The following is a 27787-nucleotide window of genomic DNA, read 5'->3' as shown; positions in this document are numbered from 1 at the left end:
ACCATTGTGTTATATTGCCTCTGCGGGAGTAGGACTAGACAGAACATAAAATTTGGCTACGCCCCATGGGCCATCCTCAGTTAGTATATAACCCCCTCCCAGCTCTAGGTAATTCAGTTTAGTAGCAAGCAGTAATAGAAGCATCAAAAACTCCATAGAGGGGTGGGTGCTGTGTCCATTGACAAGCTGAGAAATGGATTTTACAGGGAGTACAAAAATACAATTTTCTCCTTAGTTCATCAAAGGACACAGCGCCTCCTTAATCTTGGCCATTGGGTAGTCCAAACGCAGTGGCAAAGAAAAATGAGGGGTGGGGAAAATAACCCAAGGCTAAACACAAGAGCCCTAACCAGGACACAGTCACCTTAATCGGGTCACAGGAGCCCCATCTGAAATAAAAAATTTAAAGAACACCCCTCAAGAGGCCAAAAGAAGCATCTGCCAATGCCAATATATCTACTTTATAGAATTTAGTGAAGGTATGCACCAACGACCAAGTGGCTGCCTTACACACCTGTGATATTAACGCTTGAAGACTGAAGGCCCAAGAAGTACTAAGCGCCCAAGTAGAATATGCTGTGCCAGGGAAAGGTGGAAGCCGACCTTTAATAGAAAAGGCCTAAGTCACCGTCTGTCTGATCCATTTGGAGATGGTAGCCGAAGAAGCGGTCAGCCCTTTCCTTGGTTCTTGTGTAACAACAAAAAGAGTCTGACCTCCGAAAGAGCCCCGTGGCTGCCAGATACACCCGAATCGCACAAACCACATCCAAGGTATCAAGGTATGCAAAGCAAATTCCTTGGGATGATTTAGCTTGGGACAAAAAGGCAGGCAACACAATGTCCTAATTTAAATGGAAGTCCAAGACCACTTTAGGTAGGAACGATGGACAGGGACGTAGAACCACCTTATCTCTGTGGATCACCAAATAGGTAGCACGACAGGATAATGCTGCCAACTCAGACACCCTACGGGCAGATGTAATAGCCACCAACAATGCCACTTTCTGGGACAATGTAATTAAGGGAATCTTCCGAATATTCTTGAATGAAGGTTTCTGGAAAACCGAGAGTATCAAGTTTAAATCCCATAGCGGCAAAAGAGACCGTACAGGCGGAGCTACATGCCGGACTCCTCGAATAAAGGAACTAACTAAAGAGGACGTGGCTAGAGGTCGCTGAAAGAAAATTGACAAGGCAGACACCTGACCCTTGATGGTACTCAAGGCCAACCTCTGCTCTATGCCACCTGAAGGAAGGCCAAGATCCAAGCTATAGAAAAGGAGCGAGGATGAGCGTTGCACCAAGAAATGTACGCTTTCCACAATGGTATATCTTGTTAGAAGTCGACTTCCTCGTCTTAAACATAGTAGGGATCACTGATCCAGACAAACTTCTTTCCCTAAGTACCCGGCTTTCAACAGCCAAGCCATCAATACCAGCAACTGTAAAGCAGGGTGAATGCCCCACCCTTAGGACAACGGGTCCTCTCAGAGGTAGCTCCCAAGGGACATTTACAGCCACCAGAATGACCGAAGACTTTTGCCTCTGGTCCTTCCTGGCACCGCGGAAGAGGAAGATGTTGGCCCAACAGCGAAGCTATGATGACTGCAGCATAAACCAGAGGTACCTGTGACATTGCCACAAGTCTTGGTAACTGCAGGTTGAACTGAACCTGCTGAAGGAGGCGAAGTGAGAGTAGGAAAAAAGGACTACCCTGGTCAGTAGTAAATCCAAAGTTCGACCCAGGTAATTTGATTTCTTAGACTGGGATAGAGGGGACTTTGGGTAGCTCGGACATCACCCGAATCTTTACAGGAACTATATTCGCACAAGACGACACAGGGCCCCCTGAAGTGGACAAACTTTGCCCCCAAAAGGATCAATTTGTGGACCCCCTTGATGCTCACAAAGGAGGTCCAACGAAGCTGGAAACCAGTGAAGATGTTCCCCCACCCCAATTATGGGTGAGGACAGACCTTCATTCTGAAGGGGTCTTGTCTACGGGACTGGAGAAGCCAGCTTAAGGCTTACCAGACCAAGATTGCTTGGAACCTCCCAAGAAAGACTGGAGAGATCCGTTTCCCTTGTCTGCAGTCCAGGGAGACCAAATTAATTTCTTATGGGCTGAGAAGGAAGGCCTACGTTTATGAGGCCCCTTCCCTTTCTTAGAATGTGGCAGGAAGGTACGCTTAGACCACCCCCCCCCAATGGGAGCCGCATCCAAGGATGCATCACATATAAACTGCAACCCTTGGTCCGTCACATCAACATAAGCAGCAGGAACCTGCCAATTCCCAGACCTTGGCGCAAAAAACTTGGCCCATTCGGTTAAAGTCTGACACACCAGGGCCGAGGCCAGGACCGGTCGCATTGCCGAACCTGCCACAGTAAACATGCTGTGCGCCACAGACTCTGCTTTCCTTTTACAAAAGTTTTATTATTATCTTGTATAAAAACGTTTACGGTTAAGTTTCATTACATGCGGTTCACATTATAGTACAAACAGACCCTGTTTTCCAATCGACTGGGTCTTTAAAAACGGGGAATCCCCTACTGTAATCATGGTTGCTTTATTCAACCTGCAAACTGGGGGGTCCACCACTGGTGGACTGGTTCACTTTTTTTAAAGTGACTCCTCAAATGGGTAACATACTGCAAATCATTTAGGGACCACAAAAGGTTGCTTTGGTTGTCCCCACTCCTTATAAACTTGTACAAGTCAAAATATGGCAGATAAGGAAACACCTTTGCTACAGGAGGTGCCTTGCTATGGCCCTCCCCCCCTTACAAAGGTAACTTTTGCTAGTACACAGATGGGACCCCCAGGGACTCACCACTACCAGACTGGAGAACGTCGGTTGGGAAAAAAACTATGCCATGCATCTCTCTTAAGTATGCATTCCAGGAGGAAAAGGAGGGGCCCGGACGTTCTGTAGATCACGTGACCTGCTTAGCCTGTCTCTGCACAGCTCTCTCTCTCCAGCATCGTGCCAGCTAAGGGAAAATGACCACCGTGACGTTAGGGACTACACCAACATGGCCGCCGGGCCGAAGACAGAGAAAATGGCTAAACGCTGCCAAATTGTTCCCAGGGTCCACAGAGGTCTCTGCATTGGGACCCCTTCAGGTACTGTACCCACACAGGTTAGAAAAGAGTAATTAAATATAAGCAACGGATACGACCTAGCATAAGGCACTTTTTTCTGGACTTCTGTCTTTCAATACGACGATATGACACATAAGGGCCGGTTCACACTGCAAGCGAGGCGAGGCGACTCCGACTTGCCTCGCCGCGACCTGCCGCGGCCTCAGCGGCGACTTGCAGATGACTTCTGTATAGAAGTCAATGCAAGTCGCCCCGAGGTCGCCCAAAAGTAGTACAGGAACCTTTTTTCTGAGTCGGAGCGACTCGAGTCGCTCCTCTCAGAACGGTTCCATTGTACAGAACTGGGGCGACTTGCGAGAGCGAGGCGAGGCGAGTCGTGTCGCCTCGCATCGCCCGCTGTGTGAACCGGCTCTTAAGCAACCTGACCGTTAACTTACTAAAACGTATTTAGGTAATTTACACAAAGAAAAAAAAAAAAAATACAAGGAGATTAAATAGATGCTTAAAGAACACATTACAACTGTCAATGATCACATGACATTGCAAACAAATGTCACCTACTTGAAGCTTCCAGAAGGTCTGGGTGATGAACATATGATATTAAAGGTGCTGGCAGGTCTGCAAAGAATGCCTTTAGAGCACCAGCCACTGCATTCACATTCACCTCCATTGAAGCCAAACTTAAATTATTATCTGCAAAACAGAGATCATCTTTCATTAAGCTGAAATGGAGTGTCATTACAACATAGGATGCATACATATACTACAGAAAAGCAATATTAAAATCTAATCAGTTGATGAATGAATTTTAAGTCACAAGCAAGAGGTCAGCAGGGATAAGAACAACAAAGAATTCAAAGCAGGAGATCAAATGAAGGACTTGCACAATTACCTTTTTTTTTTTTTTTTTTTTTTTTAAGTAGACAAGGCCCTGCACTGCCTAATGAGGGTCATACTCCAGTGCCACCCTTTATAAAAGTCAACACTTGTATACAATAGGCATATTACAGCAACACATGAATGCTCACCAACACTTAATGGTGCTTACTCTTCAGCTATAAGGTCAGAATTACTTTAAATTGCATCTGAAAAGAAATTGGGCAAAAATTGAGAGCCATTAGCGCAACGCACGCCGCTCGCTCAACGGGATCTGCTTTGTGCTGGCGAACCAGTGGGGTTTTTTACTTTGGTTCCTTTTGCGCGAGGACGCTAAGGATTTATTAAGTTAGGTTTTTTTAAATAATTTATACTCAGTCTATAAATAGCCTAAATAGCTTGGGAAGCGGTTCCCCTGGGGATGCAATATATATATATATATATATATATATATATATATATACATATATATATATATATATATACATATATATATATATATATATATATATATATATATATATATATATATATATATATATATATATATATATATATAGACTTCGGAAAAATAGGCTTTATATGATTGATTGATTTAAAATATAGTTCTCATATTTTTTGTATTTTTTATATTTATAATTTTTATTTTTGTATTTTGTAAAAAAAAAAAATTATTTTTGTGAAAAAATCTATTTTTTCAGCAAACGTTTTTTGTATAATTGCTGTGATAAAATCTTTCGTTGTTTGGAAGATTTTTAGTATTAAACTTTTGCAATAAAGCATTTATTTTAAATAGTGGCTATAGGTCTCCCACTATATATATATATATATAAAAACATTTTTTACAGCTCTGTTAAGAGTATAATAGAAGAATAGCTCTAGCCTGTTCCCCTTCCCCCAACAACAAGTGTTCTGTACACCAGAAATACTACACCATGAGTGGGTTTTTTTCCTTTGAGGAACTACCACCGGATATAAGAGTTTTTCCTCTCCAACAACGGAAAAAATCTGTGGAGAACCGTTTTGAAGATACAGCCGAGCGGTGGAATCCTCAACAAAGTGGAATACAGCTTACATGCGTATAACCCCTTAGGGGGTGCGTGGATTCGGTGAGTGGGGACCCTTGAGGGGGAATGAGCACGGAAGTCACCAATAAGCAGTCATAATCACGAAAGTCACCTTCTTGTCTCCTGAAGCAGAAAAATTGCATATTTGTGGATACCTGATAGAAGAGTTACTGTGGACTATATATATATATTTTTTGTGGATACCTGATAGAAGAGTTACTGTGGACTATATATATATTTTTTTCACTTATTTTTTACCACTTTTTTCACTTTCTTCCTGTTTATATTTTAATTACCAAAAAAAAAGTTTTTTGGTATCTTTACATATATATTTTTTTATATATATATTTTTTTCACATGTATAAATTTCACATTATAATACTCCTTGCCTATGAGCGGTTCAAGGAAGGTGTAGGATTGTTTTTGTTTTTTTGTACATTTAGCACATGGGATGTTTATGTAGCTGGTTTTGTTTAAACTGGGGGTTTAGCTGTCACACTCCCTATATAGGGGAATTTTCTTTCTCTTGTTTTATGATATTACATAATTGTTTAGATATCACTCAATTTTATTTGGTTAATATAGTGAGGAATTTTTTAGCTCAGTTATGTCAGTTGGTATAAAGTATTGAGATCACATTTTCCTCGATCAAAATAGTGAGGAATTTTTCAGTTTAATCACTTTAGTTGATTTAAAGCACTAAACACTATCTGAATATATCTTAGGCCTTAGGGCCAGTAAATGGTGATTAAAATAAGTTTAATTTTAATATTTTGAATAGAAATAAGTTTGATGTAGCGCCAGGAGCTGTGATATAGTCACTCCCGCGCATGCGAACAAGAGATTTCTTTCCGGCAGGGTCCAGCGTCTGCCGGACTTTCAGCCAAGAAACCCCTGTGCGCATGTGCCGCTGCAGTCAGCGACGCATTGCGAGGGGAATATCTCCTAAACCGTAGAGGTTTAGGAGATATTTTTTTACCTACAGGTAAGCCTTATTATAGGCTTTCCTGTAGGTAAAAGTGCCAAAATTGACTATTACAACCACTTTAAGAGTGAAGCAAAAAAATATAAAAAAAATAAACCCCAGTGTTGCAACTTTGACAAAGCAGTGCAGATCAGCTGGGCAGAAGTTTGAGAAATTAATTGATAGCTGTATTCAGTGCATGATGAATGCTGCCAGCGGCATTTATATTTATAGAGTATCAAACAAAAGCCTTGTTTAGGATCCAGGTTTATTAGAGCCAATACAAATTTACAAGTCTGGCACCAATTATTAGCGTTGTTTGCCAGATGCCCGATTTTGGCTTCACGTGAACGGAATATACGGCTTGTCCATAAATGAATGGTATTTTTCATCTTTATAAACACAATTATACGCAGTAAAAATGAATGATAAAAAAATATGACTGATCTTGAATGAGGTGTCTGCGGGGTGCGGTTTTTCCAAAAGTGGACAACCTCTTTAATATATTGCATTTATCTAAAGCACACAAAGAAATCAAGCATGCTTTAAAATGCCAATGGCTTTCTACATGCACAGATCGCTCACCCTGATCAAATTGTTTCTGAATATTATCTTGGTCCGTCTTGTAGCCACTCACGCGATACAGACCTTCTGTACCAAGTCCTGAAATCAAATGGGAGAAAAGTTACATTTCTGGCATTTCTATTAGAAAAGAACTGCAAACCAATTCCAAGAAGAAAAACAAGGTAATAATAATAGGCGTATTGGTAAAAATTGACATCTACATTAATACTACAAATGGAAAAAGTAAAATGAGTATAACTAGAAACTTGGATCAGACGAACTGATACAGTTGTATGTTAGCAGGATGCACATGACATTGCTGGGGAGGGGGAGCAGTTCAATGAGCACCAAAATGTACAGTATGTGCCCTTTTCAAACCAACTAGCAGGATGAAAACCTTTACATTTACTAAGGCTGTCTGTAGCCTTTTTGTGGAAATTAAATATACAAAATGAGGTGTTGGCCTCTAAGCTAGAATTCTGCTGCCTAAAGAACTTGCAATCAAGTGTTTCTGCCACAGACACTAGGACAAATCTTTAATACATATAGTCTCCCCTTGTGTTTGGGTGTAACTTTGAACCATATTGTTTATTTACCCCTTTTTTGTTTTTTTTTGTTTTTTTTACAGACATTGGTTCACTCATCCCTGATGTTGTAGGAAACCACGAAACATGCGTTGAGACAATTTTGATGCACCATTTTCTTTTTGGATAGTTTTATTTAATCCACTCCCAAGCTACCCCACCATGTTGCTTTTCAAGCAATTTCTTTATTATGGACAATTGTTCGATAGTGCAATATGCCATCTCCAAGTTGCTATGATTGTTTTTATGAATATCTGGTCAATATGTGATGGTTATGCTTATTTACTATGCATGCACTCACATTTCTGCCTTAAAGTGGAGTTCCACTCATTTTTGTGTTTATTAAAAGTCAGCAGCTACAAAAAGTGTAGCTTCTTACTTAACAGCCATTCACCTGTCCCACAATCCACTCACCACAGCCTTCTTCACAGTGTCCTTCGATGGCACCAGCATCTTCACTATGGGCACCTGTCTGACAGCTTGTGGCTTCACAGCCAGGTGTCTGCGGCCCTACGCTCTGTGACTGAAGAGTTTTAGGACCTGTTACGTGTCCCAGAAGACTTCAGGAAGGCAAACTTCTCCTTCCGATCGCCTAAAGCGACCGGAACAGAAGTGAGTGTGGATCGCTTACCGGTCAAAAACGGGTACCCAGTACCCCCCCACCAAAAGCTCAGTTTCACAAACAGGAGCCAAGGAGGAGGCCTTAAAGTGCAACTTCCGCTTTTGGATGGACCTCCGCTTTAACTCAATATGCAACATGTGAGCCCTTAACATTTCTAAGTAATTATCAGTGCTACATTTGTATTAACTATCTAATTACAAAACCACAACAAGTAGCTGTAAATCACAACAGACACTCCCAACAATCTGAAACTCTGCACAGTTCACTGAGAATTTTTACATGTACTATAAACATTTCTGAAATATTACAGGCAGTTATATTTTGAAAATGTCTTCATTACTGGGAGGGGCAAAAAAAAGGAAACCATTTTGAAAACTGTATGTTCAAAGCAAGCCAACAAAGCAAACAAAATAGGTCAGACCTGGATGGAAATGCAATGTGAAAAAGCTATGCATTATGATTGCCATCAAGATAAATGCAATACTTTTTTGATGTGCGAAGTGTTCCTATTTAAGGCAATGTATAAGGAGGAATTGATATGCAAACAAGTTTGTCATAGGCTCGCATCTCTGGGCACCTAAAAAAAAAAAAACTACATTTATGTACTTCGAGTGCAGGGCATTGAGGACAATTGGGTCTAAATACTTTTTTTTGTTTGTTTGTTGTACCATATATTGTGTATTACTCTGCATCAAGCGCATAAGCAGTTTGCGGGTATGGCGCATGGGCATGAAGCACAATAAAGCTTATTGAGGTACTGAATCCTAATCCCAGAGTGCAGCTGTCGTTTCCTTTACCGGCTTTTTGACAATTTTTTAAATGTTTGTCTTTTCTATACCTTTGTTCATTACAGGCATGAGGAAGTGTATTTCTGTTTTCACACAATTTACACAACGTTCATCTAGGGTTTACACATTCTTGGAATGGAATCTATTTGGGAAAGTTGTGTGAAAACATTTATAAAAAAGATCCCAATGTTTTCAATTTTAAAAATATTTAATATGCAGTGATTTTACAATGCTGCATTTACAGTGCATACTTTTTGCACTGCAAATGCAGAAAAACACACCCCCCAAAAAAAATACAAAAAAAAAAACAAACACACTAGCTACATCTGGACAGCCTCTACATAGACAGAAAGTACATACATCTCCATTCTCGGCTTGCTGAACTGTATGGTAAACAGGCCAGAATAGGAGGAGATCAAAGTAGTATAGTAGTGTGTATATACAACCTAGATATTTATATTCAACAATTCATATTTACCTTACAGACCAAAACCTGATTTTTTGTACATACCATAAAAGAAATTTCATGGAGTATATTAAAGAAACACATGAGTTCAGAGATTGTATTTTATACTGCTGTCTACAGAAGGATTTGGACATTAACAAATATTTCAGGCCAACCCAATGCTACTTCTAGAATGGTTCAGTTTTGTAGAAAACCAGCACCAAGAGCAGGATCACAGAGGGATGGGACTTCAAAAAATGAAAAATCCCATTATCTCTCTCATTCACTGAATGACACAAAATTCAGAAGGTCTGCCGGGAAATTCAACAGCAGTCCAACTGAGGAAGTGGGCAATGGCAACAAAACACTAACATACCCACAAAAAAAAAAAAAAAAAAAAAAAAACAACTTACCTACACCTCAAAGAACCAAATGCCAAACTCAATGCCAGATGATGCCATTAGAGAAGGCCTGAACATACACCTGGTAAAAGTCAGAGAACATGTGACCAGAAGACAGCCGTGCAAATTTGGGAAACTGCAATGTGAAGCCAAAAAGCCCAAGAAGCAAATCACACATCTAGTAAGTCACGACAGGAGAAAATCTGTAAAGTTGAACTTACACTGGACCCCCTTCCCATTGCACCCGATCCCGCTAACCTGGAGTCCTGCAATCCACCGCACTGACAGATTGTATCGCTGCTGTACCGGCCTGGGGATTTGAAATCTCTTCGGCTTTCTCTACTCTTTGCCTGTGGTGACAGGACGGGCTACACTGGTTTTGATTGGTCAGCGCCGCCCATGTGATGGTGCCGACCAATAAGAATGCTCCTAAATGTCCCTCAGGTTTTGGACATTAAGCTGCGGGGGATTTCTACGCCCACCTTACAGATTTTTCTGTGAAGTTACCCTTTAAGATCACACGTTTGAATGATGAGCTTTCTGAGTGACCAAGAAATGGTTCAATGGGAAGCAGGCTCCCCTACGATAACTGTCAAGAATTACAGTTAAAGCCCTTTCACAATGGGACGGTGCCAGCGATAGCTAGTAAAGCATCGCTAATTTTAGCGGCGCTTTACTGATGTTATAGCAGTGTTTGGCCACTAGCGGCCCGCTTTTAACCCCCGCTAGCGGCCAAGGAAAGGGTTAATAGCGCCCATGTAGCAGCAATTCGCAAGCGCTGCCCATTCATTTCAATAGGCAGGGGCAGTGGTGTATACACGGCTCCCGCACTGCCACAAAGATGACGCTTGGACTTTCACACTGGGGTGGTTTGAGAGGCGCTTTTCAGGCAGTATTTGTAGCACTAAAATGCCTGAAAAGTGCCCCATTGTGAAGGGGGTCTTATTCTTTCCTTTGGAAGCAGTAGCTGCAAGGTAGACACATACAGCACAAACGTAATCTAGAAAATGGAGGGATATCCCCTTCTGATTAACCAAAGCCGGACAGCGGGATGGAAGAATAAGGTTGTGGTTTAGCTGAAAGGCCAAAACCACCTTAGAAAGGAAGAAAGCTCTAAGCCTCAACACCACCTTGCCCCTGCTAGGGTTAACTCAGACACTCGCCTTGTAGAGGAGATGGCAACAATAAACACAGCCTTACGAATAAAAGCGGCAAACTGGTAACAAGTTATTTGGCAAGCATTAACATTTTGTCAGGGTTCTGCCAGGGTTCTCCATAAAGGACAGCTGCTAACAGCCAGCATAATAGAAAGGGCTTGGAATTTCTGGCATTGTCTCTTAAGGACTTCGAGACTCAGCTTTATACAGGTAGCTAAGGCTCTATTCACACCTAGGCGAATTGCCGTGATTCCAGATTGCAGCAAAATGCGAGAGGGGTTTACAATGCCGTTACATCTTTAATGGCACCCAAATTGCGCTGAAATCACAGCAAATCGCAAAGCTGACGCCCAAAGGCAGCTCCTATGAGTTGCAAATCTGCCTATATTGCAGTGCCATTACAGTAAAAAGTAATGGCATCGCAAGCGTGTCACGCAATTTGAAATTGTGGGCAGAATCGCAGCGATTCAAATCACCTAGGTGTGAATGGAGCCAATTACCCTGGTTAGATCAGCTTAGTAAATGAGCAGAGAGTCAGCACAGTTGCTATATGGCCAATGAAATTCTATCATGAGACGCCCAAGGAGGGGGCTACACACAATAAATCGAATGAACACTTTAAAAATGCCAAAGACTTACTTAAGCAGAGATCAAAATTCCAGGCCATCTTTGTTAAACTCTTCAGGGGGTACACTAAAAGGCAGCATCAGAACAGTTAGTGGGCAAAATCTCTCAGGGTACAAGGCTAGGCCTTAAATAAAAACAAACCTAGCTGTTAGTAGTTGGAGAGGGTCAGGTGGCCAAAAGGTGACCTGGTCTCTGTAGGCAGGCAGCAGAGCATGAACCAAGGATAGATCCACATGCCACCTGCAGTCAGGAGCAGAAGTGCGCAAACACAACACTCTACCCAGTACGTGCTGCCTGAACTCTGTCCCTTGGGGTTGGCACTTTTCATAATAAACCAACAGAAACCAGAAATGTTTAATGACACGCAGTGGTTCTAGTAACACAGTTTCCAGGAATTGGCCTATTCACAGAAGGCACTGTGACCCCTTAGGGCTGTGCCTTTGGAGTTGGACAGCATTCCACAGCTAATAAATAACACTCGGGTCTGGAAAATGTCACAGTGCTGTGCCCAGTGCCCAAAATTCAAAACTGAAGCAGGTTTTGCAACGTCCAGTCCATTGCGATCCAGGTAGGGCCTTCAAAACTTGCGCTGAGAAAGTGCTGATCCAGGTTAAATCATCTCATATTCAAACATATTTTGCTTTTTTCTACAAATTTTTTTTCTACTTTCTGGTTGAGTAAGGCACTGGATATGTAGCTGGGGGCTCACAGATGCATCTTGGGAAGGCTATATCACCAGTGGCTTTACCCTCAAATGATGTGCACTGTCAAATGTTCAGAAGGCAGTCCAAAATGAATCAGAAATGTGCCTGTTTTGTAAATGGCCACTGTGACGAAAAATTTTATTTGGGGGGAGGAGGGGGGCGATTTTGGGATGTGCAGGTATGCCAATAAGAAAATGCCTACAATTATCCTATAGATTGCCATTATTTTCCAAAATGTTTATAGGTGCCTTTAGGAACTTGTTCACACCATCCTGTACACCAAAACACTTTTAGTGTGAGCTGGTTACATTCTGTACAGGCAGAACCTTACATTTTTACAAGAAATGGAATGGTTTACCTTTGTTTTCCTTTTTAACATTTTTTTTTATTTACGGAGTTGTCAGAGAGTAACATTTCCAATAATTTCTAAGAACCACAGTAAAGCTGCCGTGCAGAGATGGACTTTGGATAAGCTCCAATGCAGTGAAGAAAAACTGCAGACATAGTGCATTTCTTGTGTACGTCTCCATTCCAATCTGGTGTGAACAGGGTGGATAGAAAACAATTGTTTTCTATGTGACCTTGCGGAGGCCTCTTCTGGTGCAGAAAAAAAAAAAACACAAGTTATTGTACAGAACAAAAGCAAGCCCTAATGGTACGCATCTTAAGACCTCAATGCACAATCTGTAACGTACGCAGAAATAAAGTATTTGGGTAGGGAAACAAGTAGCCATTCTGGTTCAACATTTTTCTGCAGTCAGCTCTTGGTTGAGCTAAATCATCATAGTTATTTCCTGTCTCAGAGCAGATGTCACAGGGAGAATTTTACTTCTACATGAAGCAGTGCTGATCCACTGGGGATCACTTCCAGCACTTCCTTTTTATTGCAGATGGCCAGCTAAGTGAACACAGATTTCAAAGCTCCAAAAAACAAGATTTGGGCTAGTTTAGGGTAATCCAGCAAACAAATCATCATGCCGCCAACACAGCCATCACAAACACCTGCCAAAGTGTCAGCTTTAGTTCAACAGTCTTTTATGCCAAGTGTTTTTGAGCAAAAACAAAAAATGTGATTAGACAGCTGTACGTTATACCCATTACAAAGACATCAGTGAATATGGCTAGAACATATTCCATAGGATTTTCACAAAAGGAGTACAGCTTAACAAAAATAAATGCAACAAACTTTAATATTAAACCTGGTAGGCTGTCTGGTTGAATACAGATTTTTGAATTTTTAGAATAAACCAGTCAGAACCTGTGTTTTCCTGCTGCAATAAAGATCCATAAGGCCCCTTTCACACTGGGGCGGTGCGGGCGTCGGCTGCAAAGGCCGCTATTTTTAGCGGCGCTTTACCGTTGTTTTAGCGGGGTTGAATAAATGTAGGGCGAGGGTTTTGGTAAATCCGAAGACAAAATTTAGCAGAAAATCTGATAGTGTGTATGGGGGCTTAAGAAATGGTAAGAAGCAATATGTTTGCTTTTGGGCTTAAAACTTCTTCAAAGCCAAACTCCAGCTAACATTTTTTTAAGCACCTTTTTCAGTGGTAAAGTATAACTAAAGGAAATTTTTAAGGTGTGGAGAGGGTTTAGAACACCTGCCAAGTTTTTATTAATCCTCTCCAGTACAGGAATAGGGGGAAACCTTCCAATGGGGACACCAATTCTTGTAAAACAAGTAATTAGCAGGGATTTCACTTCTGTGGCTATCGAACCGGAAGTGAAGGGAAAATCTCCCCTAATGGCCATATATTTCTCCTGTTCTCTTTTTAAAATAACTGCAAACTGAAATTAATCACTTCTTTCTTTAAATACACTACCAATTGTGTTCTTTCATTGCTGTCATAACCAAATAAATATAAAAAAACAAAAAACGTAGCCTGGTCAGTGTCATCTTTAACGCAATGCAAAAGGGGCAGATGACCCGGTTCCAGTCATTGTTGAGGTGCCCAAGGCAGCTGCCCCTTGAGCCCGCACTGCTGCCTGCCAGTGTCAGCTAGAGTTTGGCCACCTCCGGCACTGGCAGCTCTCTACGGACACTTGTAAATACTTGCATGTACACAGTACACCCCTTAATCCTGAACTTTATACAAAGCACACCCCCTCACCCATGCACGTAGCTCACTCTTCAACTCTGTACTTTATATATAGTGCAATTCTGAACCCTGCAGTCTGTATATAGTGTAGCAATTGTCTGTGCTATATTTATTTGACATTTGACATACTTTTTGCATGAAAGTGGAGTTACCCTTTAATGCATTTTTATCTGAACACTCATGATTATCAAACATTTTCATGACCGGTTTTTCATTAAACTAAATAGAATTCCTGTGTTCTGGGCACACACTCTGAAAGCATACGACCTTAAAAGCAAGCAACACTTGGTAGTGTGTTTATTTCATGTATTTCAGCAAGTCAAAGATTAACAGGCTGCTGGCAGAGGGACTCGATACTGCAGTTGTGCCTTGTGGATGCCTGAAAATAACAGGATGATGTACGCAGCTTTTAATGGTATATTTTATAGAGAAAAATGGGAGCAAATAAGTGAAGTACATAGGATTTTTACACACTTTACAGTGGGAGTAACCTCCCGTGTATGATTTTTGCCTATAGGTAAGGCTGTAATAAGGTACAGTAAACAGCTCCTAAATGTGCAGTTTAGGAGATCTTTAGATGCAGCCAGTGCTCTGAAAGAATGGAATACCCGTGCAGTTCCTTCAGAGCCGTGCCGTAAAACAGCGACTCCTGTACATGCGTGACGTCATCGACGATTTGGCCATTGATATAGCCGAAGCCCACCAACCTGGAAGAAAGACTGAGTGAGGACAGAAGTGACATGGAGTGCAACATAATGTGCTTTGTTACATAGTTGGTGAGGTTGTGGAAAAAAAAAAAAAAAAGACAGGCCCATCCAGTTCAACCCATGTGTGTGAGAGGGCGTTTATGCTCGTATTACATTGTATATCCCTGAATGTTGTGGTCGCTGAGGTACCCATCTAATAGTTTTTTGAAACAGTCAATGCGCCGTGCTGATACCACTGCCTGTGGAAGGGAATTCCACATTCTTACCGCTCTGACAGTAAAGAACCCTCTATGCAGTTTAATGTTAAACTGCTTATCTTCTAATTTTAGTGAATTTTTTAATTCCCTTTTACTGGAAAGTTTTTTCCCTATTGTGGGGTCACCAGTATGGTATTTGTACATTGATAGCATATCCCATCTCAAGCGTCTCCTCTGTAGAGAGAATAAGTTCAATGCTTCCAGCCTTTCCTCACAGCTGAGGTCCTCCAGTCCCATTATTAGCTTGGTTGCTCTTCTCTGGACTCTCTCCAGCTCATCCCTCCTGAGGACTGGTGCCCTGAACTGGATGGCACACTCAAGATGCAGCTGGACCAGAGTCTTGTAGAGTAGGAGAATTATCATTTTACCGCTGGAGTGAATCCCCTTTTTAATGCCAATATTCTGTTTGCTTTGCTTGCAGGAGCCTGGCACTGCATGCCATTGCTGAGCCTGTCATCTAAAAAAGGACCCCCAGATCCTTTTGCATCCTAGATCCTCTTCCCCCAAGGTTTTCCCCCTAGTGAATAACTTGCATTCATATTTTTAGCACCCAAATACATTACCTTACATTTTTCAACATTAACTTTAGTGGCTATGTAGTTGCCCACCCCATTTTTTGTTTAGGTGTTTTTGCAAGGTTTCCTTTATCTATATGGCAGCTCACTTTTTCATAGAAGGTTAATAGATTGGTCTTGGCAAGAACGATTCTTCATGAATCCATGCAGATTACTGTAAATACCTTTTTCAACACTGAAATCTTGTATATAGTCCCTTATCCCCTCCAATATCTTGCAGACTATTGAGGCTAGGCTAAATGGCCTGTAGCTACCAGGGATATATCTCGGCCATTTTTTAAATATTGGTGCCAAGTTGGCTTTTCTCCAATCAGCTGGTACCATTCCAGTCAGTAAACGGTCCACAAAAATTAGGAACAATGGTCTGGCTATCACCTGAGTTCCTTAACCACTTAAGGACAAAGCCTCTTTGAGATTTGTTTACAAGTTAAACAGTTTTTTTTTTTTTTGCTAGAAAATTCATTAGAGCCCCCAAACATACATATTTTTTTCTAAACACCCTAGAAAATAAAATGGCCGTCGTAATACTTTGTCAAACCGTATTTGCACAGCGGACTTACAAGCGTACTTAAAAAAAAAAATAAGACAACAGTAAAGTTAGCCCAATTTTTTTCTTATATTGTGAAAGATAATGTTACGCCGAGAAAATTGATACCCAACATGTCACGTTTCAAAATTGCACCCGCTCGTGGAATGGTGACAAATGTTACCCTTAAAAATCTCCACAGACGACGTTTAAAAAATTCTACAGGTTGCAAGTTTTGAGTTAGAGGAGCTCTAGGGCTAGAATTATTGCTCTCACTCTACCGATCACAGCGATACCTCACATGTGTGGTTTGAACACTGTTTTCGTATGCGAATGCTACTCACGTATGCGTTCACTTCTGCACGTGAGCTTGTCGGGACGGGGCACGTTTATTATTATTTATTTTTATTTTATTTTACACGGTTTAAAAAATAAATAAAAAAATGGTTTCACTTTTATTCCTATTACAGGGAATGTAAACATCCCGTGTAGTAGAAAGAAAAAGCATGACAGGACCTCTTAACTATGAGATATGGGGTCAAAAAGACCTCAGATCTCAGATTTACCCTAAAAAAAAAAAAAAAAATATATATATATATATATATATAAAAAAAATAAAAATAAAAAAAAAACGGCCCTTTAAGAGCTATGAGTGGAAGTTTTGACGTTGCTTCTGTCCTGCATTGTTATGGAGACGGGTGGGGTCCCATCTTTCCCTCATTCGTCTCCATGCCCAGCACGGTTGAAGATCCGATCGCCTCCGCCGACTGCTTCAGTAAGCACGGTGGGAGGGGGGCCCTCTCCCACCACCGATAAAAGTGATCACGCGGTGAATCTGCCGCAGAGACCACTCTCTCACTTTTATTTTGCTTTATATGCATTTTTACGTTGGAGTTGAGCCACCCCAGATTTTTTTTTTTGCCATTTTACATTTATTTCCCATCGGAATGTACTGACCCATACCTTTATTTAGCATGCTCTTAAAGCACTCCCCTTTATTGTACGTGCTCTTTGTTCCCAGGATTTTATCCCATTTAATATTGTCTAGCAGATTAGGGAAGTTGACAAACTTATTTTTATGTGGCTTACTACCGTTTTAACCACTTTGCGCCGGTAGGACGTCCAGGGACAGCCTCGGCTATCGGTGGTTATATCTGAATGATGCCTGAGGCCACAGACATCATCCAGATATCGGCATTTTCAGCCAGCGATTCCCTGCACCATAAGAACGATCATATCGGCTGATCCGCCGCTTGATCGTTCTTACGGGCGGCGGGAGGGGACATCCCCCCCCCCCCCCCGCCGCCCTCCGGTGCTTCTACTGACTCACCACTTCCATCGGTGAGTCGGTCACAGGATCCGCCGGCCCCCGGATGATACCATAGAGATTTCCGGTGGACCAGATGGTCCCCGGAGTCTCTATGATCGTTCGGAGGCCGGGCGCGATGTTATGACGTCACGCCCGGCCTCTGCATTCAAAATAACGGCGCCGATTTGGCTGAGAAACCAGGATCAGTTTTTTATTTTAGGCTTCCCAGCCTAGAGGTGAGATATGGGGTCTTATTGACCCCATATCTCACTGTAAATAGGTCCGATCGTGCCATATTCCTATTACAAGGGATGTTTACATTCCTTGTAATAGGAATAAAAGTAATCAATTTTTTTATTTTATTTTTTAAGTGTCAAACTAAAAAAATAAAAAGTAAAATTAACAAAAAAAATAAAAATAAAATTAAAGCGCCCCTGTCCCATTGAGCTCGTACACTGAAGCAAATGCATACGCAAGTCCCGCCCACATATGAAAACGGTGTGCAAACCACACGTGAGGTATCGCCGCAAACGTTAGAGCGAGAGCAATAATTCTAGCAACAGAACTCCTCTGTAACGCAAAACATGTAACCAGTAAAAAAAATTTAAGCGTTGCCTATGGGGATTTTTAAATACCAAAGTTTGGCGTCATTCCACAAGCGCGTGCAATTTTGAAGCGCGACATGTTGGGTATCTATTTACTCGGCGTATCTTCATCTATCACATTATGTAAAAAAAACCTGGGCTAACTTTACTGGTTTTTTTTTAAGCCTAAAACAGTTTTTTTTTTTTTTCCAGAAAAAAAACGCGTTCGAAAAATTGCTGCGCAAATACCGTGTGAGATAAAAAGTTGCATCAACCGCCATTGTATTCTCTAGGGTCTTTGCTAAAAAAAAAAAAAAAAAAAAAAAAACATATATAATGTTTGGGGGTTCTATGTAATTTTCTAGCAAAAAAAATTATGAATTTTACATGTAGGAGAGAAATGTCAGAATTGTCCTGGATGCGAAGTGGTTAATATAGTGCAACTAACCAGTTCTTAGTACATTCTCTGCCAGTACAGAAAAATACTTGTTGATCCTGACAGAAATCCAGAGTCCTGTGCACTGAAGTAAAATATATCAAACAATCTTATTAGCCTTCCCAGCTACAGTGCTTTGCGGAAGTATTCGGCCCCCTGGAACTTTTCAACCTTTTGCCACATTTCAGGCTTCAAACATAAAGTTATAAAATTTAAATTTTTTGTGAAGAATCACCAACAAGTGGGACACAATTGTGAAGTGGAACAAAATCTATTGGATATTTTAAACTTTTTTAGCAAATAAAAAACTGAAAAGTGGTGCGTGCAAAATTATTCGGCCCTTTACTTTCAGTGCAGCAAACTCACTCCAGAAGTTCAGCGAGGATCTCTGAATGATCCAATGTTGTCCTAAATGACTGATCGTGATAAATAGAATCCACCTGTGTGTAATCAAGTCTCTGTATAAATGCACCTGCTCTGTGATAGTCTCAGGGTTCTGTTGAAAGTGCAGAGAGCATCATGAAGACCAAGGAACACACCAGGCAGGTCCGTAATACTGTTGTGGAGAAGTTTAAAGCCGGATTTGGATACAAAAAGATTTCCCAAGCTTTAAACATCCCAAGGAGCACTGTGCAAGCGATCATTTTGAAATGGAAGGAGTATCAGACCACTGCAAATCTACCAAGACCTGGCCGTCCCTCTAAACTTTCAGCTCAGACAAGGAGAAGACTGATCAGAGATGCAGTCAAGAGGCCCATGATCACTCTGGATGAACTGCAGAGAATTACAGCTGAGGTGGGAGAGTCTGTCCATAGGACAACAATCAGTTGTACACTGCACAAATCTGGCCTTTATGGAAGAATGACAAGAAGAAAGCCATTTCTCAAAGATATCCATAAAAAGTCTTGTCTAAAGTTTGCCACAAGCCACCTGGGAGACACACCAAACATGTGGAAGAAGGTGCTCTGGTCAGATGAAACCAAAATCGAACTTTTTGCCCACAATGCAAAACGATATGTTTGGCGTAAAAGCAACACAGCTCATCACCCTCAATACACCATCCCCACTGTCAAACATGGTGGTGGCAGCATCATGGTTTGGGCCTGCTTTTCTTCAGCAGGGACAGGGAAGATGGTTAAAATTGAGGGGAAGATGGATGCAGCCAAATACAGGACCATTCTGGATGAAAACCTGTTGGAGTCTGCAAAAGACCGGAAACTGGGACAGAGATTTATCTTCTATCAAGACAATGATCCCAAACATACAGCAAAATCTACAAAGGAATGGTTCACAAATAAACGTATCCAGGTGTTAGAATGGCCAAGTCAAAGTCCAGACCTGAATCCAATCGAGAATCTGTGGAAAGAGCTGGAAACTGCTGTTCACATATGCTCTCCATCCAACCTCACTGAGCTCGAGCTGTTTTGCAAGGAAGAATGGGCAAGAATTTCAGTCTCTCAATGTGCAAAACTGATAGAGACATACCCCAAGCGACTTGCAGCTGTAATCGCAGCAAAAGGTGGCTCTACAAAGTATTAACGCAAGGGGGCCAAATAATTTTGCACGCCCCACTTTTCATTTTTTTATTAGTTAAAAAAGTTTCAAAAATCCAATAGATTTCGTTCCACTTCACAATTGTGTCCCACTTGTTGGTGATTCTTCACAAAAAATAGAAATTTTATATCTCTATGTTTGAAGCCTGAAATGTGGCAAAAGGTTGAAAAGTTCAAGGGGGCCGAATACTTTCGCAAGGCACTGTATCTTCTGTGAAATACAATGTAAAACCCATCTATAATAAGAGGTATGGAGGAGCTCAGCTATGAGGAAAGATTAGAGGAACTGAATTTATTCACTTTTGAGAAGAGGAGAATAAGGGGGATATGATCAACATGTTAAATATACAAGGGGTCCATATAGTGAACTTGGTGTTGAGTTATTCTCTTTACAGTCAACACAGAGGACAATGGGGCACTCTTTACATCTAGGGGAAAAGAGATTTCCTCTCAAAATACGGAAAGGTTTCTTCAAAGTAAGAGCTGTGAAAATATGGAATAGACTCCCGCCAGAGGTGGTTCTGGCCAGCTCAGTAGATTACTTTACGAAAGGCCTGGATTCCTTCCTAAATGCACATAATATAACTGGGTACTAACATTTATAGGTAAAGTTGATCTAGGCAAAATCCGATCGCCTCTTGGGGGGATTAGGAAGGAATATTTTTCCCCTGCTGTAGCAAATTTGAGCATGCTCTGCTGGGGTTTTTTGCCTTCCTCTGGATCAACTGTGGGTATAAAATTGGGTATATTAGATTATACAATTTTTTATTTTATTTTTTTATGGTTGAACAGGATGGACTTGTCTCTTTTTCAACCTGACTATCAAATCAGGACAGCTGCCTAAGGGTAAAAACCATTGCTCTCCCATAGACACAGTGGAATGATAGCTGTTACTCTAGGACAGGAAGCATGTTATTGGCAAGCTCGCTAGGTGAAAATAAAAGGGGAAAAAGAAAAAAAAAAAAAGCAAATTAACGCTTGCACCACATCTAAATACTGAAAAGGTGCAATATATGACATTTTTGGCTTTGGGATTAGATATTATACAGGATTTATATTGTCCTGAAAGTTTACGCAGTGCTTTACAACATTAGGGCAGACATTACAATACAATTCAATACAGGGGGAATCCGAGGGCCCTGCTCGTTAGAGCTTACAATCTAGGAATATGCTTTCCCATAAAATGCAGTCACCAATAAGTCAAAAAAATAACTGGTAACTTGGGCCTGTCCCACAGCAAGTGTGGTCAAGTCACAGAAAACATCATACAAATCTAGATAAAAGCCTGACACAAAGATTTACCAAAGCACATGCAACCTGTGTTAGATGTACGTTTTATTTTATTTTTCTACTAGTCATTAAGAACCACATTAATATAAACCAAGGGGGGGGGGGGGAAATAAAAATCCACAACTTCACATGCGCCTTAAACACATCTTTTATGCCCCATTCGCACCTGAGCATTTTGTAGCTTGAAGCCTAAAGCTACAAAACGCTGGAGGGGAAAAAATAAATAAATTAATTAATTATTCTCTAAGGAGATTGTTCACATCTCCACTCCAAAACACCTGAAGCCAAAAGCTTCAAAGCGCCTGAAGCTCAAACAAGTTCCGGAACTTTTTTTTATTTTTATTTTTTTTAGGCAGATTTGGGCGTTTTTCTGCTTTATACATTGGTGACCCTTTGACCTGTGCAGAAGCGCGTGAAAATCACGGCAAAAATGCAGCAAAAAAAATGTGCGACTTTCTGCCTGAAAACACTACGCTCAGGTGTAAATGGGGCTTTAGAGGAGCCATGTAATTCAGAAAAGGCCTTAACCGTTGTTTGAGCTTATCTGCCTCCCAGCAACACAAGTTATTTCCCTTGCCAGAGATCATTATAATAAACTATCTAATAACAAATGCAACCAAGACAATAACAAAACCTTAAAAGCAGGTAAGAATTTAATGAGGGGCTTTGCTGGCAGTCAGAGGTAACCATGGCACATGCATAAGGAATGGGAAACATTTTACTGGACAAATGTGCTGAGCTAATTGGACCCTGGGGATCCAAACGACACGATGGATAAAAGAACAGAGCTATGCTCCTTCATTTCATCACTCACACAGATACAGTGCACTGCAGCCAGCCGACTACTGGTTAAACATGTTACTCCAGTATTTTAAAATATTACATAGCACAAATTATAAATTTTGACTATTGCTGCTTTACAGATGGGAGGGCGGCACTTGCATCTATCAATGCTCCTAGCAACCTGTTCTGCCTGACATCTAGACTAGAATCTACAGTAGAGTAAAGCATCCACAGCCATGCTCACTAACTCAAAAACTTATTTAGTGCACTTTATTGGTATTTGGAGCCAAAGTGCAGCCACATCTGCTAGACCAGTGGTCATCAACCCTGTCCTCAGGGCCCACTAACAGGCCAGGTTTGCAAGATAACTGAAATACATCACAGGTGATATAATTTGATGCTCAGTGATTGCAGTATTCTAGTCTGCATCTCCCCAAGGTAATACATAAAACCTGGCCTGTTAGTGGGCCCTGAGGACAGGGTTGATGACCACTGTGCTAGACCATAATCTTTTCATCTAACCAACAGCTATTGTATCAGCCTTGCTCTGTCTGTTGTGTGGATTTGAGCAAGTAGCTACCTACAGCAGCCAGAATCATTGCTTCTTTTTGGAAGGTCAAGTCTGGCTGGCATCTGCGTCACTTTTGTGCCACATTTTCTTCTAGTCTTTTGTAGATTAGCCATTTGTAGGATTAGCCATTTTGTTTTTAGCAGGGTCCAAAAGTCTGAGCCCACCACCAAGAAAAAAAAAAAAATGTTCTCCACTGAAACTAGACTGAAAAGAACATACTAAAACTAGATATAAGCAGCCGAATGATAAACTAATCTCAAATTCTGGAAATGCTTGTCCCCATCCCTTCCATATGCCAAATTTCCCTCTGGGTTAAGTAAAACTGCTCTTCACATTATAGATCCAACAGGAAAGTTCAGGAAACAGAATGAGGTCAAGTCAGGACCCATTCATACTACGTTCTTTGGGCTGTGTAGGTCAATGTAGGCTCAAGGCTATGACAAGTTAAAATCTATGGTTTCCAATAAACCCAGTTCACACAAACGCTGTGTGCCACGTGTGGAAATGGAACATGCTAACATTTAAAAGCTGCACAACATGCTGCACTAAATTACAACACACAAAGTGCATTAGGAAAGAAAGATATTGAAAGTATTTTGGCTTCAGCAGTAAAAAAACAAACCCATACAACCATTACAATATTATATAAAAGAAGTGCACCTCAACCGAATAATAGCATTGACTGAAACATGACAATAACTAAAAAAATAATAATAATACATTTATTTTTAAGCTGCACGATGACGTAAAATCTTTCACATTATACAAAAAAAATAAAAAATATTGCAACAACCACCATTTTATTCTACAAATGCCAGAAAAATGTTTAGTGTTTAATGTGTCCTTTTATGAAGCAGTGAAATCTATTCACTGCTTCATTCTCTGGCATTCACATAGGAGATCTTTCTCCTCTGTGTGCCACTTTATGAAGCGGAGTAGATGCTTCACCCTTGGAGGAGTGAAGTGATCTACAAACGCTTCTAACACTGGAGAACGGCCCCTAATACTGCAATCACGTGAGACTTTACGAGATTACAGTACTAGAAATTCACCGATACACAGAGATGTCAATTTATTAAGCAGTGATAAATTATCACAGCTCAATACACTGACACACGGTGTGATTAATGTTAGTGAAATAAAGAGTCCCCCTACATAATATATACATGTATACACACACAGACATTATATATACATGTGTATATACACACACAAACATATACACATATATATATATATATATATATATATATATATATATATATATATATACACACACACACATACACACACACATTATAGATATATATATATATATATAAAAAATCTATATATATATCTATATATCTATCTCTATATCTCTATATCTATATCTATATATATCTCTATATATATATATATCTATATCTCTATATATATATATCTCTATATATATATATCTCTATATATATATATATATATCTGTATATATATCTCTATATATATCTCTATATATATCTCTATATATATATCTCTATATATATCTCTATATATATCTATATATCTATATATATACACACACATAAATATGACAGGGGGACATGGTTACAGTGTTGGGGGGTCTGAACGAGGCATAAGGAAGTTAATTATCTTCCTCAGATCCCCCCACATTCTCTCTTCACTCCCCGGTTCTCCACCTCTGAGCTGGTGAATCGGGGAGTGTGAATTCTGACACAGATCACCAGTGAAGCGCTGAGATCCCAGCTTCATAAACTGGCCGTTACTGTGTCATTCTATGAGTATTCTCAGTGTGTGGAGATAATTGGCGGGAGAACAAGTTCAAACACTTCTCACCCGATTATCTCTGGTTTATAAACTGTTTATGAGCTGTGATCAGCGGCGATCCTCTGGATCTCCACTGATCACTGCTTCATAAACGGACACCTAAGTGGTTAAACTTTTTTCACTTACACACAAAGTCTATTCCATTGACAAATTGTTACAATGTTTATACTTAAGTTCAACTGATCAAGAATGTTTTGATTCCTGGCAGTTTTTCCTTTTAAAGGCTGTGGCTTCAGAAGAACATTATTATTGCATAGAAAGAATTGTGAAACACTTTAGTATATAATACTAATTTTTTTTAATAAATTTTACCAGTGCAAAATACAGTATATCCATGAACATACATATAAATAGTTAAAAAAAAGTCCGAATTAAATTGAATATAAATAATAAATCTTTTTAATTGTGCAATTGAGAAAGTCTATTCAATAAAGTGCTTCAAAGTGTGACTATTTCCAGCTTGTGCTCCTTTCATCAGGAAAAGTGCAAGCTCCCCTTCATTATAATAGACCCTTTTGGGGTCTATACTGAAGGTGAGCTTGCACTTCACCTGGTGAAAGGAGCACAATTAATTCGTCTTTTTTAGATATTTATTGCCACGTTTCAGCCAATACCTTACCTTGTTATTGAGGCAGTGTGATCACTCTTTCATATTGATTTACTGTGGATGTGGGAACACATTTAGTGATTGCAGCAGCCGTCAACGATTTCCATTAGTAGGTGGCAGCACGCTACTACCTTATTTACAATCAGTATATGCTAAATACAACATATGTGGTGTGAACCCAGACCCAGGAATTTATAAAAATAAGATTTGCCAATAAGTTCAGATGAATTTAACGCAGGATCTATAGTACTGACTGACACGCGGCTTTTATGTAAGGTAATATTTTGTCACGCAATGTGTGCAGTCTGGGCCAACCAGGTTTGTGTAAACTACTTTTTATTAACACTAAAAGCTTGTATTTAGTATGAACAATTAAGCAAAAAAAAAAAAAAGAAGCTGTCCACACAATATTTTTTTTTTTAACAGAAAATTTTATTAGACAAATCAGCATTACATTGCAAAGTACAGTAGATCCGATATTACACAGTTGTAGAAAGGAAAAAAAGAAAACAAAAAAAACAAAAACACCTTCATCCAGTAACCATTCTTAAATCAATAATCCAGCAGTACAGATAACAGGAGCATCCATAACTCTATCATAAATGCAGGACATTCCCAGCGAAACTTCACAGCCATCATGCAGGTACCTGACATTTGCGCGAGCCCGCGGAAGGGGGGGGGCCAGGGAGGAAATGGTCGGGAGAGAGAGGACAGGGCGGTCAGCCGGGGGGGGGGGGGGGGGGGGGGAATCACCACCGTGTCAGCTCAACTCAAAGTTAGGGGGAGGGGGAACCAAGATCAGCGGACGCATCTATCCAGGATGACCAAATTTTATCTAATTTCCCCGGGCATTGTCTACTTTCATAGGTCAGCTTATACAGGGGGAGCACCAGGTTCACTGATTTCCTCCACAAGGCAGGGGTAGGGGGGTCCTCGAGTTTCCATTTCAATAGAATCTCGCGTCTGGCATAATACAATGCGAAGGTAAGGCACAGTTTACAGTACCTGTCCCCCTCAACGTCTGCCAAATGGCTCAATAGTAGGGTTTGAGGGTCGACCTGAAGGTTCGACCCGGTCACAGCATTTAGCGTAGAAACCACTTCCTCCCAGTAGGGCTGGATTTTGGGACATGACCAGACCATGTGCCAGAAAGTGCCCTCCTCCTGCTTACACCTTTGACAATTAGGGTCTCTTTGGGGGTAAATCCGTGCCAGCCTCTGCGGGGTGAAGTATGCCCTATGCAGGAATTTAAATTGTATAAACCTGTCTTTCGCGGCTATCATTGTTGGAATGTAAGAAGTCAGGCACTCCTCCCATTCCTCCTCCCCTAGGGACGGAATGTCCGAACTCCACTTCTCCCGGGTCTTGGTCAAACTAGTATCATGTTCCACCGTTAGGTAAAGATATAAGGTCGACAGAGTTCTCCCCATCACCCTGGAAGTCAGTAGGCGTTCAATGGAGTCCGATTCCAGAGTCAGAGGGGCAGGAAACTGAGCCCCAAAGGCGTGCTTCAGTTGCCAATATCTGAACTGGAAAGAAATTGGAAGCCCATATGTACGTCTCAGTTCTTGGAAAGTCATTAGCCTACCCTGATGAACTATGTGCTTTAAAGTAACGATTCCTCTTTTCGCCCACAGAGAAGGGTCTGGGATACTATTCAGGTGAGGGAGCATGGGGTTGCCCCATAGGGGCATATGTGGGGAGATGTGATTGGGCTTACCATAGCTCCTCCTTGCCTCCCGCCAGACCCTCACCGTGGTACGCATCAAGCCCGTCATGGAGGAGCTCGCTCTAAGCCCCCGAAATGGTAGGTTGCTCAGAGCTGCATAGGAGCCAAGGATGGCTGCCTCCAGGGTGACCGCCGGGTTTTGTGTGGGCTGGGAGAACCACCACCGAATTGTGACCAAAACGGCCGCCCAGTAGTAGATCTGAAAATTTGGGAGCGCCAGCCCCCCCCCCCCGATAGTGGGAGATATAGTATCTGCTTAGCTACCCTGGGGGGTCTTCCAGCCCAGACAAAGGATATCAACAGACTCTCCAGTCTCTTGAAAAAAGTCCTGGGGATGTGGATGGGGGTATTACGAAAGAAATACAGGTACTTGGGGAGATAGATCATTTTTAACAAATTGACTCTGCCCACTGGGGATAAAGGGAGAGATCGCCATGCCGCGCACCTAGCCCCTAGTTGCGTCATGAGTGGCTGTATATTGTCCTCCAGATAGTTCTGAACTCTACCACTGACCCTAATCCCCAGGTACATGAAACTGTCCACCCATTTAAGCTGCGGATGAGGCACGCGAGGGGTCGAGGAGTGGAGTGGGAAAAGAACCGATTTGTCCCAATTGATGCGGATACCGGAGTACCGACCGAATCGATTAATCAGTTCCAGTGCAGTGCCCAAAGAAGACGACGCGTCCGCTAAATAAAGCAGAGCGTCATCTGCATACAAGGACAGCTTTTCCTCGATGGGCCCTACCTGTATTCCCTTTATCCCAGCATCCGCTCTCAGCAAGATAGCCAAGGGCTCCATCGCGAGGGCGAATAAGGCTGGTGAGAGGGGGCACCCCTGTCTCGTACCCCGTGCCAGCTGAAACTGCCCGGAGAGACAGCCATTGGTACGGATTCTAGCAGAGGGGCTGCGGTACAGCATGCGGATCCAATTCGTAAATCCCGGGCCAAATCCGAATCGCGAGAGCACCTCCCATAGGTAACCCCACTCGACAGAGTCGAAAGCCTTCTCCGCGTCGAGTGAGGCCACCACACC

The 27787-nt window shown here is 41.4% G+C and overlaps 1 protein-coding gene across 1 annotated transcript in view; it reads right to left on the bottom strand.

Annotated features, from left to right (window-relative positions):
• The window catches only part of ARHGAP5 (Rho GTPase activating protein 5), a 97035-nt gene that overhangs the window by 5977 nt on the left and 63271 nt on the right, over positions 1-27787 (bottom strand). Inside the window, exons 4-5 of the mRNA XM_077464821.1 lie at positions 6599-6676; positions 3668-3799 (exon numbers count right to left, since the gene is read on the bottom strand). Coding sequence (XP_077320947.1) covers positions 3668-3799; positions 6599-6676 — 210 coding nt within the window. The remainder of the gene's footprint in view (positions 1-3667; positions 3800-6598; positions 6677-27787) is intronic.

Source organism: Lithobates pipiens, unplaced genomic scaffold, assembly GCF_037356315.1.
Source record: "Lithobates pipiens isolate NorthernLeopardFrog02 unplaced genomic scaffold, aLitPip1_a1.2 Scaffold_30, whole genome shotgun sequence".
Classification (NCBI taxonomy): domain Eukaryota; kingdom Metazoa; phylum Chordata; class Amphibia; order Anura; family Ranidae; genus Lithobates; species Lithobates pipiens.
This window is presented reverse-complemented; position numbering and strand designations above follow the sequence as displayed.